A 17,897-nucleotide genomic window follows, 5' to 3' on the forward strand; every position below is an offset into this window, starting at 1 on the left:
TCATTTTTTTCATTGTATTTATATAATCATCTTTGTAAATAGGAAAATACTAAAGCATTAAAATACATGGACTGGTAATTCAGCCTTGATTTAAAATCTTTTATATGTAAGATATAATTACATATAAATGTCATCAATTCATTTATATCACATGTTCATCTCTATTATTCTGCTCCTTTAACACATTCATTTTATTGTGATGGATTGTATAATCTGTTATATTAGATGATTTATAGACTTCCTAATGACTGCGATGTGATTGGCCGATTTATTTATTCTAAGTTAAAGTTTATCTACTGATGCTCTGAAACAGCCAGTCTGTCAAAACGATGAATTTATCTTTATTTTAAATTCCTCCTTAAAATGAGAACATGATGGTTGTTTGATGCTGCAGCTCAAGGATTGTTTACATTCTGACCACTCTAACTAGGGAGTACCAATATGGCGGCCGGTGGCTTCACTTTAACCCCGTACTACCAACGGGCAATAAATAGAGATCAGTGGGCAGAACCCTGAGCAGCAGGAGAGGATGGGGGCCCTCAGAGGCCTCCTGTGGGCCCCCATCTCTATAAAAGCTACTCCGACCCGTCTGCTGGGGTCTGAAACCTGTGTGTGTGTGTTGGGGGGGTTGTTGGTCCCTTTGGTGTCTGGATCAGTTCATGGAGGTTCTGGATCAGTCTATTGAGGTTCTGGATCAGTCCATGGAGGTTCTGGATCAGTCCATGGAGGTTCTGGAGGTTCTGCTTTCAAACAGTTCTTCCTTCCACCAACCTTTCCTTTCCTGCTGCACCTCAGGGTGTTTTCCACCATGATGACCTTTGACCCAGATCTTCTCCTTGAAGACCCCCCCTCCTCCAGCCCTCTCTGAGATCTGCAGACTTCCTCTCCCCATGTGACCTTCTGCTCCACCTCGCCATGTCCTCCACCCCCTCCGCCTCGGCTCTGTCCGCCGTGCTCCGCTGCAGGGGGACCATCTGGACCAGGAACCCGCAGACCAAGCGGCCTGCCTCGGCCTGCAGCCTCGGCCCTGCAGCCGCTGCGCTCCGGGACGCTCCGGCGGAGCGCAGCGGCTCCTCGCGGGGCTCCTCGCGGAGGCTCCCCGGCCTGTCCTCAGGAGGAGAAGGAGCTCCGGCAGAGAAAAAACAGAAGGTCTTTATTTTCAGACTTAGTGAGCGGCCGCGGTGTGGCGCCCCCAGCGGCCTGAAGGCGGCGCTGCAGCGGCTGCTGCCTCTGTCCTCCTTCCTGCAGAAACAGAACTTCTCCAGGATCCTCCTCCTGGTTCCTCCTGGAAGATCAGCTGCTGAGCCAAGATCTCCTGCTGTTCTCCTGAAGCTCTGCATCGTCTTCACCCCCCGAGTGAAGGAGAACCTCAGCACCTCCCCGCTGCAGGTGAGCTTCTGGAGGTGCTTCTGAATGAAGGTCCTTCAATCCACAGAGTGAAATGGTTCTGTTCTCCTCCTGCAGGAGGAACCAGAGACCCAGGAGCCACCAGAACACAGCTGCGGTTCTGGAGGAGCGGTGACCCCCCACCGACCCCACTGAGCCCCCACTGAACGACCCCACTGACCGACCCCTCTGAGCCCCCCAGACCCCACTAAACCCCCAGCGACCCCACTGAGCCCCCCAGACCCCACTAAACCCCCAGCTACCCCACTGAGCCCCCACTGACCCCACTGAGCCCCAGCAGAACCAGATTGTTTCTGGACCATCCAGCAGAAAGCGAGTAAAATGTTAATGAAAGTCCAAACGGCGTCTTTATTGTGTTCAACACAGAAAAGGTTCAGAGTTCTGGAAACATCTTTATCTGGTCCTGGTTTTAGCTAAAGACCTCCAGTTACCAGCTTCTGTTCTGCTGCTGGGTCAGGGTCAGCTGATGGGGGCTGACTGGGTCTAACCTCCTGGGCCGGATCCAGTTCTGCTTCTGGGTGGCTAATAGCTGGCTAACCTCGTTAACAGCTGGCAAACCTCATTAACAACTGGCTAACCTCGTTAACAACTGGCAAACCTCATTAACAACTGGCTAACCTCGTTAACAACTGGCTAACCTCGTTAACAGCTGGCAAACCTCATTAACAACTGGCTAACCTCGTTAACAACTGGCTAACCTCGTTAACAGCTGGCAAACCTCATTAACAACTGGCTAACCTCATTAACAACTGACTAACCTCGTTAACAGCTGGCTAACCTCCTTAACAGCTGGCTAATTTTGCTAATAGATGGCTAACCTCGTTAACAGCTGGCTAACCTCGCCAGCAGCTGGCTAACTTTGCTAATAGATGGCTAACCTCGTTAACAGCTGGCTAACCTCGCCAGCAGCTGGCTAACTTTGCTAATAGATGGCTAACCTCAATTACAGCTGGCTAACCTCGCTAACAGCTGGCTAACCTCGCTAACAGCTGGCTAACCTCGCCAGCAGCTGGCTAACTTTGCTAATAGATGGCTAACCTCATTAACAGCTGGATAACCTTATTAACAGCTGGCTAACTTTGCTAATAGATGGCTAACTTTGCTAATAGATGGCTAACCTCATTAACAGCTGGATAACCTTGTTAACAGCTGGCTAACTTTGCTAATAGATGGCTAACCTCAATTACAGCTGGCTAACCTCGCTAACAACTGGCTAACCTCGTTAACAGCTGGCAAACCTCATTAACAACTGGCTAACCTCATTAACAACTGACTAACCTCGTTAACAGCTGGCTAACCTCCTTAACAGCTGGCTAATTTTGCTAATAGATGGCTAACCTCGTTAACAGCTGGCTAACCTCGCCAGCAGCTGGCTAACTTTGCTAATAGATGGCTAACCTCAATTACAGCTGGCTAACCTCGCTAACAGCTGGCTAACCTCGCTAACAGCTGGCTAACCTCGCCAGCAGCTGGCTAACTTTGCTAATAGATGGCTAACCTCATTAACAGCTGGATAACCTTATTAACAGCTGGCTAACTTTGCTAATAGATGGCTAACTTTGCTAATAGATGGCTAACCTCATTAACAGCTGGATAACCTTGTTAACAGCTGGCTAACTTTGCTAATAGATGGCTAACCTCAATTACAGCTGGCTAACCTCGCTAACAGCTGGCTAACCTCGCTAACAGCTGGCTAACCTCGCCAGCAGCTGGCTAACTTTGCTAATAGATGGCTAACCTCAATTACAGCTGGCTAACCTCGCTAACAGCTGGCTAACCTCGCTAACAGCTGGCTAACCTCGCCAGCAGCTGGCTAACTTTGCTAATAGATGGCTAACCTCATTAACAGCTGGATAACCTTATTAACAGCTGGCTAACTTTGCTAATAGATGGCTAACTTTGCTAATAGATGGCTAACCTCATTAACAGCTGGATAACCTTGTTAACAGCTGGCTAACTTTGCTAATAGATGGCTAACAGCTGGCTAGCTAATTGCATATTATGGACCAAATATAAGATATTAGGTGTTTTTCTTTGTTTGAAACGTGAATCATTGTGATCTACCTGTCAATCATCTCACCTACCGGCTTAAATCAAGGTAATTACACCTATTTCAAGAAAAAAATACATTTCCATTTTTGCTTAATGTTTTCAGTACGGGGGCACCGGCCCCTCTTGACCTCCGCTAGATCCTCCCATGCTTGGGGGACCTCTGCAGCCGTGGCCCCTCAGTCAGAAGGAGGAGCTCCGCCTCATTTCCTTCGTCCAACCGGCTGGGTTCTGGTGCCGGCCCGTGGACCTTTGGTTGCCCCCGCCGTTAAACGGCCCCCAGAAACAGCTTCACTCAGAGCCGTTGCTGTTTTAGAGCTTATGGAAAGCAGTTAGATGATTGTTTGGCAGAAAGTTTCATGTCCAGTGAAGAATGAATGGAGAACAGATGCAGCTTTGTTCTGCAGACCTGGGAAGTTTTTGCATTGCAAAACCGTCCAACTCTTCCTGCCTGCCAGTGAAACAAACAGTGACTCAGCAGTAAAGAAGATCCACTGATAACAAAACCAAAGAGCATCAGACGACTCACCCACAGATCATTCAACCCTCCTAATCTGATTAAACCTGAGCAGAGCTGAGTTAGCGTATAGAAACTAGCTCAGTGGTTTAAGATGCTCTCAGCTGGAACTGATCCTCTGCTCCTCCTGAGCTGCCGGGTTAGTTTAACGTTCTCACTAAATGTTTTTGGGGCCATATATCGAGGCTCCGGGTCTTTAATCAGTTCAGGAACCTCTCCTCCTCAGGCTGTCTGACTCTGTGACCAGATGTTCAACCTCTGGATGGATCCTCCATCTTTCTTCTTCAGTTCCTGGTTTGATCTCAGCCCAGAAGCTGGTTTATCAACAGACATCTGAATAAACATGAAACTAAATTGTCTTGTTTCCCTTAACTTACTAAAGTTGATCTGATCCTATAAACATCTTAAAGGGTCACTTTGAGCCACAGAAGGAGAAATATATTCATTTTTTGGAACCATCTTGGCCGATTTCAGAGGGACCTAACTTTGAACCAGGAAAACCGTAGATAGAATAGAGATTAGAATAGAATAGATGTTTTCAATGTCGTGCAGACTGTTGGTTTTCACCAAGTTACAGTTTATTGAAGCTGTTATAACTTAGAAATAAAGAGTAAACCATTAACTATCCGAGCTTCCTGCTTGGAGTCCAGAGTTCAGCTCAGATGTTTGATCAGGTTATTGAGAATAAAGGTCACAACGATCAGCAGGAGGCGGAACGAACTTCAATGCTTTAATGCATTAAAACATTTTCTTATCTTCACTAAGTAAACATTTCATTTTGTTTTCAACAGAAAAGAGAAGATATTTAATACGAGGAGGAAGGAGTGGAAGAAGATTTAATGCTGAAAAGGTAAAGATTTATTAAAACAAACAATGGGGGATAAAACATGATGGATGGATGGATGATGGATGGATGGATGATGGATGGATGGATGATGATTGAATGGATGGATGGATGGATGATGGATGATGATTGGATGGATGGATGGATGGATGGATGATGGATGGATGATCATTGGATGGATGATGGTTGGATGGATGATCATTGGATGGATGGATGATGGTTGGATGATGATTGGATGATGGATGGATGATGGTTGGATGATGGATGGATGGATAATGGATGGATGATGGATGGATGATGAATGGATGGATGATGATTGGATGGATGATGGATGGATGATGGATGGATGATGGATGGATGATGGTTGGATGATGGATGGATGGATAATGGATGGATGATGGATGGATGATGAATGGATGGATGATGATTGGATGGATGATGGATGGATGATGGATGGATGGATGATGGTTGGATGGATGATCATTGGATGGATGGATGATGGTTGGATGATGATTGGATGATGGATGGATGATGGTTGGATGATGGATGGATGGATAATGGATGGATGATGGATGGATGATGAATGGATGGATGATGATTGGATGGATGGATGTATGGATGATGATTGGATGGATGATGATTGGATGGATGGATGGATGATGGATGGATGATGGATGGATGGATGATGGTTGGATGGATGATCATTGGATGGATGGATGATGGTTGGATGATGGTTGGATGATGGATGGATGGATAATGGATGGATGATGGATGGATGGATGGATGATGATTGGATGGATGATGGATGGATGATGGTTGGATGGATGATCATTGGATGGATGGATGATGGTTGGATGATGATTGGATGATGGATGGATGATGGTTGGATGATGGATGGATGGATGATGGATGGATGATGAATGGATGGATGATGGATGGATGATGGTTGGATGGATGATCATTGGATGGATGGATGATGGTTGGATGATGATTGGATGATGGATGGATGGATAATGGATGGATGATGGATGGATGATGAATGGATGGATGATGGATGGATGATGGTTGGATGGATGATCATTGGATGGATGGATGATGGTTGGATGATGATTGGATGATGGATGGATGGATAATGGATGGATGATGGATGGATGGATAATGGATGGATGATGGTTGGATGATGATTGGATGATGGATGGATGGATGATGGATGGATGGATGGATGGATGATGGATGGATGATGAATGGATGGATGATGGATGGATGATGAATGGATGGATGATGATTGGATGGATGGATGGATGGATCATGATTGGATGGATGGATGGATGATGGATGATGATGGATGGATGGATGATGGATGGATGATGGATGGATGATGATTGGATGGATGATGGATGGATGGATGATGGATGATGATGTTGGATGATGATTGGATGATGGATGGATGATGGTTGGATGATGGATGGATGGATGATGGATGGATGGATGATGAATGGGTGGATGATGATTGGATGGATGGATGGATGGATGATGGATGATGATGGATGGATGGATGGATGGATGGATGATGGATGGATGGATGATGATGTTGGATGATGATTGGATGATGGATGGATGATGGTTGGATGATGGATGGATGATGGATGGATGGATGATGATGTTGGATGATGATTGGATGATGGATGGATGATGGTTGGATGATGGATGGATGGATGGATGATGGATGGATGGATGATGAATGGATGGATGATGATTGGATGATGGATGGATGATGGTTGGATGATGATTGGATGATGGATGGATGATGGTTGGATGATGGATGGATGGATAATGGATGGATGATGAATGGATGGATGATGGATGGATGATGGATGGATGGATGATGGTTGGATGGATGATCATTGGATGGATGGATGATGGTTGGATGATGGTTGGATGATGGATGGATGGATAATGGATGGATGATGGATGGATGGATGGATGATGATTGGATGGATGATGGATGAGATGAATGGTTTGTGGATGATCATTTGAAGTTGGATGTGGTTGTATTTGAATGGAAGAAGGTTGATGAGGTTGGATGAATTATGGAGGAATATTATTTCATAATAAATTATTTATCATCAATCATTAATAATCATTCATAATTAATTCATGAATAACAATTCATTAATTATCATTAATTCATAATCATATCTTCATTCATTCACATTCATTCATCATTAATTCATAATCCATTAATTCATCATTCATTCATCATTATTCATTCATCACAATTCATTCATTCATCATTAATTCATATCATTTCATCTTTCATTCAATTCACCATTCATTCATATTATTCATTACACCTTCATTCATCCTTAATCCTCCAAAACCCAACCCTATTTTTTTCCCCCCCCCCCCCCCCACATCAATTCTCTTTAATTATCATAAGAATTCATTAATTCAATTAATTAATATTTCATTTTAAGAATGGATGGATGATGGATGGTTGATGAATGATGGTATCATGATTAGGATGGCATGGATGGATGGATCTGATTGGATGATGCGTGATGAGGATGATGAAGGATGGATGGATGATGGTATGGATGATGGATGGTGTGATTGGATGGATCCATGGATGGATGGAAGGATGATGATTGAGTGTTGGATGATGATTTGGATGATGGGATGGATGATGGTTGGATGATGGATGGATGGATGATGGATGGATGGATGATGAATGGGTGATGATGATTGGATGGGAATGGATGGGATGGATGATGGATGATGATGGATGGATGGAATGGATGGATGGATGGGTGATGGATGGATGGATGATGATGTTGGATGATGATTGGATGATGGATGGATGATGGTTGGATTGATGGATGATGATGGATGGATGGATGATGATGTTGGATTGATGATTGGATGAAGGAATGATGATGGTTGGATGATGGATGGATGGATATATGGGATGATGGAAGGATGGATGGATGATGATGGATGGATGATGATTGGATGATGGATGGATGATGGTTGGATGATGATTGGATGATGGATGGATGATGGTTGGATGATGGATGGATGGATAATGGATGGATGATGAATGGATGGATGATGGATGGATGATGGATGGATGGATGATGACTTTGGATGATGATTGGATGATGGATGGATGATGGTTGGATGATGGATGGATGATGGATGGATGGATGGATGATGAATGGATGGATGATGGATGATGGATGGATGATGGATGGATGATGGATGGATGGATGGATGGATGATGAATGGATGGATGATGGATGGATGGATGATGGATGGATGATGGATGGATGGATGATGATGGATGGATGATGGATGGATGATGGATGGATGGATGATGGATGATGGTTGGATGGATGGATGGATGATGGATGGATGGATGGATGATGGATGGATGGATGATCATTGAATGGATGTATGATGGTTGGATGATGATTGGATGATGGATGGATGATGGTTGGATGATGGATGGATGGATAATGGATGGATGATGGATGGATGATGAATGGATGGATGATGATTGGATGGATGGATGGATGATGGATGGATGGATGATGGTTGGATGGATGATCATTGATGGATGTATGATGGTTGGATGATGATTGGATGATGGATGGATGATGGATGGATGATGGATGGATGGATAATGGATGGATGATGATGGATGGATGGATGGATGATGGATGGATGGATGGATGGATGGATGATGGATGGATGATGGATGGATGGATGGATGATGATGGATGGATGGATGGATGATGGATGGATGGATGATGGATGGATGGATGGATGATGGATGATGGATGGATGATGATGGATGGATGGATGGATGGATGATGGATGGATGGATGATGGATGGATGGATGATGGATGGATGATGATTGGATGGATGGATGATGGATGGATGATGATGGATGATGGATGGATGGATGGATGATGGATGGATGATGGATGGATGGATGGATGGATGGATGGATGGATGGATGATGGTTGGATGGATGATCATTGGATGGATGTATGATGGTTGGATGATGATTGGATGATGGATGGAGGATGGTTGGATGATGGATGGATGGATAATGGATGGATGATGGATGGATGATGAATGGATGGATGATGATGGATGGATGGATGGATGGATGATGGATGGATGATGATGGATGGATGGATGATGATGGATGGATGATGGATGGATGATGATTGGATGGATGGATGATGGATGATGGATGGATGATGATGGATGGATGGATGATGATTGGATGGATGATGGATGGATGATGATGGATGGATGATGGATGGATGATGATTGGATGGATGGATGGATGGATGATGGATGATGATGGATGGATGATGATTGGATGGATGGATGGATGGATGGATGATGGATGGATGATGGATGGATGGATGATGATGGATGGATGAATCATGGATGGATGGATGATGGATGGATGATGGATGGATGATGGATGGATGGATGGATGGATGATGGATGGATGATGATGGATGGATGGATGATGGATGATGATGGATGGATGGATGATGGATGGATGGATGGATGGATGGATGGATGATGGATGGATGATGATGGATGATGGATGGATGATGGATGGATGATGGATGGATGGATATGGATGGATGGATGGATGGATGATGGATGGATGATGATTGGATGGATGGATGGATGGATGATGATGGATGGATGGATGATGGATGATGGATGGATGGATGGATGGATGATGGATGGATGATGGATGATGGATGATGGATGGATGATGGATGGATGGATGATGGATTGGATGGATGGATGGATGATGGATGGATGATGGATGGATGGATGATGATGGATGATGGATGGATGGATGGATGGATGATGGATGGATGGATGGATGATGGATGGATGGATGGATGGATGATGGATGGATGATGGATGGATGATGGTTGGATGATGATTGGATGATGGATGGATGGATGATGGATGGATGGATGGATGGATGATGGATGGATGATGAATGGATGGATGATGGATGGATGATGAATGGATGGATGATGATTGGATGGATGGATGGATGGATGGATCATGATTGGATGGATGGATGGATGATGGATGATGATGGATGGATGGATGATGGATGGATGATGGATGGATGATGGATGGATGATGATTGGATGGATGATGGATGGATGGATGATGGATGATGATGTTGGATGATGATTGGATGATGGATGGATGATGGTTGGATGGATGATGGATGGATGGATGATGGATGATGATGTTGGATGATGATTGGATGATGGATGGATGATGGTTGGATGATGGATGGATGGATGATGGATGGATGGATGATGAATGGATGGATGATGATGGATGGATGGATGGATGGATGATGGATGATGATGGATGGATGATGGATGGATGATGATGGATGGATGGATGGATGGATGATGATTGGATGATGGATGGATGATGGATGGATGATGGATGGATGATGGATGGATGGATGGATGATGGATGGATGATGATGGATGGATGGATGATGGTTGGATGATGGATGGATGATGGATGGAGGATGGATGGATGATGGATGGATGGATAATGGATGGATGATGGATGGATGATGAATGGATGGATGATGATTGGATGGATGGATGGATGATGGATGGATGATGATGGATGGATGGATGATGATGGATGGATGATGGATGGATGATGATGGATGGATGGATGGATGGATGATGGATGGATGATGATGGATGGATGGATGGATGGATGATGATGGATGGATGATGGATGGATGGATGATGATGGATGATGATGGATGATGATGGATGGATGGATGGATGGATGATGGATGGATGGATGGATGGATGATGATGGATGGATGATGGATGGATGGATGATGGATGGATGATGATTGGATGGATGGATTATGGTTGGATGATGATTGGATGATGGATGGATGGATGGATGATGGATGGATGATGGATGGATGGATGGATGATGGTTGGATGGATGATCATTGGATGGATGTATGATGGTTGGATGATGATTGGATGATGGATGGAGGATGGTTGGATGATGGATGGATGGATAATGGATGGATGATGGATGGATGATGAATGGATGGATGATGATTGGATGGATGGATGGATGGATGATGGATGGATGATGATGGATGGATGGATGATGATTGGATGGATGATGGATGGATGATGGATGGATGATGGATGGATGATGATGGATGGATGGATGATGATTGGATGGATGATGGATGGATGATGATTGGATGGATTGATGGATGGATGATGGATGATGATTGGATGGATGATGATTGGATGGATGGATGGATGATGGATGGATGATGGATGGATGGATGGATGATGGATGAATGGATGGATGGATGATGGATGGATGATGGATGGATGATGGATGGATGGAATGGATGGATGATGGATGGATGATGGATGGATGGATGATGATGGATGGATGATGATGGATGGATGGATGGATGATGGATGATGATGATGGATGGATGGATGGATGGATGATGGATGGATGGAATGGATGGATGATGATGGATGGATGGATGGATGGATGATGATGGATGATGATGGATGATGATGGATGGATGGATGGATGATGGTTGGATGATGGATGGATGGATGGATGGATGATGGATGATGATGGATGGATGGATGATGGATGGATGATGATGATGGATGGATGATGATTGGATGGATGGATGGATGGATGGATGATGGATGGATGGATGGATGGATGATGGATGGATGATGATGGATGGATGGATGATGGATGGATGATGGATGGATGATGAATGGATGGATGATGGATGGATGGATGATGGATGATGATGTTGGATGAGATTGGATGATGATGGATGATGGATGGATGATGGATGGATGGAGGATGATGGATGGATGGATGATGAGATGATGGATGATGATTGGATGGATGGATGGATGATGGATGATGATGATGGATGGATGGATGGATGGATGATGGATGGATGAATGGATGGATGATGATTGGATGGATGGATGGATGATGGATGGATGGATGATGATGTTGGATGATGATTGGATGATGGATGGATGATGGTTGATGATGGATGGATGGATGATGGATGGATGGATGATGAATGGATGGATGATGATTGGATGATGGATGGATGATGGTTGGATGATGATTGGATGATGGATGGATGATGGATGGATGATGGATGGATGGATAATGGATGGATGATGGATGGATGATGAATGGATGGATGATGGATGGATGGATGATGATGGATGGATGATGATTGGATGATGGATGGATGGATGATGGATGGATGGATGGATGGATGATGGATGATGATGGATGGATGATGGATGATGGATGGATGGATGGATGGATGGATGATGATGGATGATGGATGGATGGATGGATGGATGATGGATGGATGATGATGGATGGATGGATGATGGATGGATGGATGATGGATGGATGGATGGATGATGGATGATGGATGGATGATGGATGGATGGATGGATATGATGGATGGATGATGATTGGATGGATGGATGATGGATGGATGATGGATGGATGATGGATGGATGGATGATGGATGAGGATGATGGATGGATGATGATGGATGATGGATGGATGATGGATGGATGGATGGATGGATGGATGATGATGGATGGATGATGGATGGATGGATGGATGATGATGGATGGATGATGATGGATGGATGATGATGGATGGATGGATGATTGGATGGATGATGATGGATGGATGATGATGGATGGATGGATGATGATGGATGGATGGATGGATGATGGTTGGATGGATGGATGATGAATGGATGGATGATCATTGGATGGATAATGGATGGATGATGGATGGATGATGATGGATGGATGGATGGATGATGGATGGATGATGAATGGATGGATGATGGATGGATGGATGATGGATGGATGGATGGATGGATGATGGATGGATGATGGATGGATGGATGGATGATGGATGGATGATGGATGGATGGATGATGAATGGATGGATGATGGATGGATGGATGATGGATGGATGATGGATGGATGGATGATGAATGGATGGATGATGGATGGATGATGGATGGATGGATGATGAATGGATGGATGATGGATGGATGATGGATGGATGGATGATGGATGGATGGATGATGGATGGATGATGGATGGATGGATGATGGATGGATGGATGGATGATGGATGGATGATGAATGGATGGATGATGAATGGATGGATGATGGATGGATGGATGATGGTTGGATGATGGATGGATGGATGATGAATGGATGGATGATGGATGGATGGATGATGGATGGATGGATGGATGATGGATGGATGATGGATGGATGGATGATGGATGGATGGATGATGATTGGATGGATGATGGATGGATGGATGGATGATGGATGGATGATGGATGGATGGATGATGGATGGATGGATGATGGATGGATGGATGATGGATGGATGATGGATGGATGGATGGATGGATGATGGATGGATGGATGATGAATGGATGGATGGATGATGGATGGATGGATGGATGGATGATGGATGGATGATGAATGGATGATGGATGGATGATGGTTGGATGATGGATGGATGGATGATGATTGGATGGATGATGGATGGATGGATGGATGATGGATGGATGGATGGATGATGGATGGATGGATGGATGATGCTCTACAGCAGCAGATGTTGATGTTTAGAACATTTCTGAAGAACCTTCTAGAACTGAAAACTTATTCTGATGAGGAGGAACATTAAACAGGAAGTTCCAGTAGGGGAGCTAATGAAGCTAAATAAGCTAGTTAGGCTAAGGAAGTTAATGAAGCTAGTTAGGCTAATGAAGCTAGTGAGGGACCCCCCTTCATGGAGGCAGAAGGTCCGTGGCTGCAGGTCCAGAACCCGGGATCTCTGGTCTCGCTCAGACTCGGACCCGGTGTTCCTTCTAACTGTTGCATAACTCCTGAAGGTGACGGAGGGGGCGGGACTTCCGCCCGGACTCTCTAACAGGGAAGTCGTCGTGTTACTTTCTCTCAGCGTCACGGTTCTGCTTCGTGGGAGAAAACTCGCCAAATCAGCGGATCGAAGCTGTTCCGACGGGCGGAAATCCGACCACGGCGAGGTCCGGTTCCAGCCCCGCTCTGCTGAGGTCCATCCGAACCGGGCTGCCAGGGAGGGAGTGAGCCGGCAGGAGGCGGAGGGTGAGACCCACGGCAGGCTGAGTGAGTGAGAGAGTGGGTCTGAGTACCTGTGGAGCTGAGTCTGAGTGGGTTGTCACGTCTGTGGAAATATGGGTCTGTCTGTGGAGCAGCAGGTGGGGGGGGGACTCCAGTATAGATCCAGAACATCCAGAACCTTCAGCTGTTTGGAAGAATCAGCTCAGCTCAGCAGAGACAAACAACCTTTCACACTCAGTCACACCTTAGGAGGATTTAGAGACAGTTAACCTAACAGTCATGTTTTTGGACTGTGGGAGGAAGCTGGAGTACCTGGAGAGAACCCACGCATGCTCAGGGAGAACATGCAGACTCCATGCAGAAAGACACCGGCTCTTTCGGACCTAGAACCTTCTTGCTGCAAGACCTGCTGCCTTTTAGCCCCAGCTGGTTTCCCAGTTGATCTGGATGATCTGGATCTACGAAGTGACCTGAGATGATAGGATGTGAATTGGAGCTATAGAAATAAACTGAATAGAATTGAATGGAGTTGGTCATAGTCTGTGGGTCTGAGTGGGTCATGGTGTGAGTGGGTCAGGGTCTGAGTGGGTCATGGTCTGAGTGGGTCATGGTGTGTGGCGTGGGTTCCTGTTTCTTACGGGCGATAAGGGGAGGTGGATGAGGCCCCGCTGGGCCCTCAGTGATTTTAATGGTCGCTCTGCTCTGGTTTTCCAGGTTGAGGATTATTAATCCAGGATGACTCCTGTTTAATCCTGAGAAGATGCTGGATTCTAACCCCACCAGCTGAACCAGAACACATGAGCCTGTGATGAACCAGGACGTAGACGGACCCTCCCCTATCCCGTTCCTTTTGTCTGAATCCAGGACACTGACCGCTCCCTGTTTATCTGGGCCATGTTCCGGAAAAGAAGCTCCCTCATTCTATGCGGAACCTTCCTGTTTGTCACCTGGAACGCCGTGCTGGTGCTGCTGCTGTGGGGGAGAGCTCCATCCGGCCAGGGGGGCGAGCGGCGGGGGGATCCGGTGCCGATGCCCACCAGCGACATGGTGGGAGACGTGATCCGTATCGCCGAGTCCTTTGAATCGGAGCTGGAAAAGCAGAAGGCCATCCTGTCCCAGATCCTGAGCCACCGGTCGCTCTGGAAGCCGTCGGACGGAAAGAGGTCGAAGGTCAGCGCCCCCGCCCAGCCCGTCATTCCCATCCTGGTGATGGCGTGTAACCGCATCACGGTGAGGCGCTGCCTGGACAAGCTGCTGCAGCACCGGCCCTCCGCAGAGCTCCACCCCATCATAGTGAGCCAGGACTGCGGGCACGCCGACACCGCCGCCGTCATCAGCTCCTATGGAGATAAGGTGGCCCATCTGAAGCAGCCGGACCTTTCCGACATTCCCGTCCGTCCTGAGCACAAGAAGTTTCAGGGTTACTACAAGATCTCCAGACACTACCGCTGGGCCCTGAACCAGGTCTTCAGGACCATGTCCCACTCGTCTGTGGTGATCGTGGAGGACGACCTGGAGGTACCTGCTGTCCCTCAGTCTACGGCAGGGGGGACGCTTCTCTATCCTGCAGCTTCAGGTGTGTCCTCAGTCCAAAGCAGCCATTAGGACAAAGGGAGGAGGTCCTTAGGACGTCTTAGATGGTCACTGTGACCCAGGGGCCGATTTAGGAAATGTGGGGCCCCTCTGAATGGAGAACACATAAACAGCCCCATTCTCCAGATAGAGAAATGTTCATAGAATAGACATCCATGATCTGTTCTAGGTTGTGTCCCTCTCTTCTTGTCCCTTTTCTTCTTGTTTTCCTCTCTATGTTTTGTACTCAGCTGACTTTTCATGCTGTCTCTAAAGGAATGAAAGATTGTTTCCAAGCACTAAGCTCACTTAGCTGATTGCTCCTTCCTGTGTTTCCAAAAAGGCCAAAGTAAATAACCCAGTCCTTCTTTTCACTGTAGACAAGCCATGATCTGCTTATCTGTTCTCCATTTTTCATTTGGATGAAATAATAGCTGCATGAATCATGACAGCAGACAAGATAGAGGAGAGCAGGAGGCGGGGTTACCAATCTACTCGCTCTGGAGAGCAGAGTTCGCTGCTTTTAGATGTTGTCTCCAAAGTCTCCAGTAGCAGAAAAAAGTCTCTAGATTTGGCGCTAGGAGCTTTTTAGAAATCAAAGTGCTAGAGGGGTCTGAAAAGTGGCTAAATATAGCGACTAAAGCGCTAAGTTGGCAACACTGCTCTTTGCATGGTTTGTTTTCAAATGGTTTGCTGCTGTCTGTTTGGACCTTTCTGAACATGTGCAGCAAATGGACTGATCCAATATGGTGGACACTGAAGGGGGGGGGCTGAGACACACTTAATTTTATCAGCGTTCTGATGGCATTTTAGCCAAAAACATAATTAATGAGCAGAAATAAGGAATAGTTGTATTAAACATAGATGGAAACAGAGTTTTATGGGCCCCCCAGGAACTTGGAGAGACTGAGCTGCCCTGTTAGGATGAATGAAGATGAGGATGAGTTGGACTGAGGATGAATCTAGAAGCTGCAGGACGCCGGCCCACCCCCGCCCCTCACGCTGCTTCCTGTTTTCTCTGATGTTTGAAGTATTTTTCTCCTCTAGGTGGCGCCAGACTTCTTTGAGTATTTCCGGGCCCTGCTGCCGGTCCTGAGATCCGACCCCAGCCTGTGGTGCGTGTCAGCCTGGAATGATAACGGCAGGGACGGATACGTGGACCCCGGCAGGGCCGACCTCCTCTACCGCACCGACTTCTTCCCCGGCCTGGGCTGGATGCTCCTCAGGGAGGCCTGGGAGGAGCTGGAGCCCAAGTGGCCCGCCTCCTTCTGGGACGACTGGATGCGTCAGCCGGAGCAGCGGCGGGGCCGCGCCTGCGTACGGCCGGAGATCTCCCGGACGTTGACCTTCGGCCGGCAGGGGGTCAGCCTGGGCCAGTTCTACGATAAATACCTGAAATACATCAAGCTGAACTCTGAGTTTGTGCCTTTCACCAAGCTGGACCTGACCTACCTGAGGGAGGAGGCCTACAGGAGGAGCTTCAGCCAGGAGGTGTACAGCGCTCCTGCGGTGACGTATGAAGACGTGAAGCAGGGCCAGCTGAAGGGCCCGGGGCCTTTCCGCCTTCAGTTCTCCACCAAGGACAGCTTCAAGGTCATGGCCAAAAACCTGGGAATCATGGACGACCTGAAGTCTGGGGTTCCAAGGACGGGCTACAGAGGGGTGGTCAGCTTCTTCTACCGAGGGCGGCGGATCCACTTGGCTCCGCCTCCCGGATGGAGCCAGTATGACCCCACGTGGAGCTGAGGTTCCACAGCAGCGGCCTTCTCACACATTCCACGCCAAAGATCTCCGGCCTTAATGAGGAAACGGCCAAATCTACTCAGGTTCTGCAGCTGAACATAGATCTACGGCAGATCTCCAGATGTCTATTTTTCTATGATCCTGATTGTTTTCTTTACATCCATGAATCCGATGCATCAGCCGACTTTGCCTTACTGAGTTTCAGAGCAAATCCTGAGAATGAGCAACCCCCCCCCATCATCCATGAAATAATCTGCTCTTCCTGCTTATAGTCTGTCTGTCAGATGATTCTGTGTGGAATATTTCTTGCTTTGGAATCACTGTGGGGAATTGTATGTTTTTATTGAATAAAAACAAACAGAATGTGGAGTTTCTAGTTTTGGTCATAATCCAGCTCCATCTCACACCCAGATTACCACCAACTGTTTTCTTATCCATGACCTTCTCCATATATACATCGCAGGTGTCTTATAATCCATTGTTTTATT

The 17,897-nt window shown here is 46.5% G+C and overlaps 1 protein-coding gene across 7 annotated transcripts; it reads left to right on the forward strand.

Annotated features, from left to right (window-relative positions):
* Positions 1–3,325: 3,325 nt before the first annotated feature.
* mgat1a (alpha-1,3-mannosyl-glycoprotein 2-beta-N-acetylglucosaminyltransferase a) lies at positions 3,326–17,775 on the forward strand. 7 transcript variants are annotated; one of them, XM_038307665.1, is made up of 5 exons: positions 3,326–3,505; positions 4,765–4,823; positions 13,887–14,139; positions 14,809–15,612; positions 16,714–17,775. In XM_038307665.1, the coding sequence occupies exons 4-5, from the start codon at positions 14,989–14,991 to the stop codon at positions 17,410–17,412; spliced, it is 1,323 nt and encodes a 440-aa protein (XP_038163593.1). In that variant the 5' UTR covers positions 3,326–3,505; positions 4,765–4,823; positions 13,887–14,139; positions 14,809–14,988; the 3' UTR covers positions 17,413–17,775. The 7 variants fall into 7 exon arrangements, with proteins under 7 accessions (XP_038163593.1, XP_038163589.1, XP_038163591.1 ...); XM_038307661.1 differs by having other exon boundaries at positions 13,887–14,118; XM_038307663.1 differs by having other exon boundaries at positions 13,955–14,118.
* The last annotated feature ends 122 nt before the right edge of the window (positions 17,776–17,897 follow it).

The sequence above is a fragment of the Cyprinodon tularosa genome, unplaced genomic scaffold, assembly GCF_016077235.1.
Source record: "Cyprinodon tularosa strain WSP-4 unplaced genomic scaffold, ASM1607723v1 ctg618, whole genome shotgun sequence".
Classification (NCBI taxonomy): Eukaryota; Metazoa; Chordata; class Actinopteri; order Cyprinodontiformes; family Cyprinodontidae; genus Cyprinodon; species Cyprinodon tularosa.

What these genes read in the sequence shown, in the direction of transcription:
- mgat1a (XM_038307665.1), top strand. Translation starts at nt 14,989, where the DNA reads ATGTTCCGGAAAAGAAGCTCCCTCATTCTATGCGGAACCTTCCTGTTT. An exon ending in TCGTGGAGGACGACCTGGAG is followed by an intron (nt 15,613 to 16,713) that starts GTACCTGCTGTC and finishes TTTCTCCTCTAG; the next exon opens with GTGGCGCCAGACTTCTTTGA.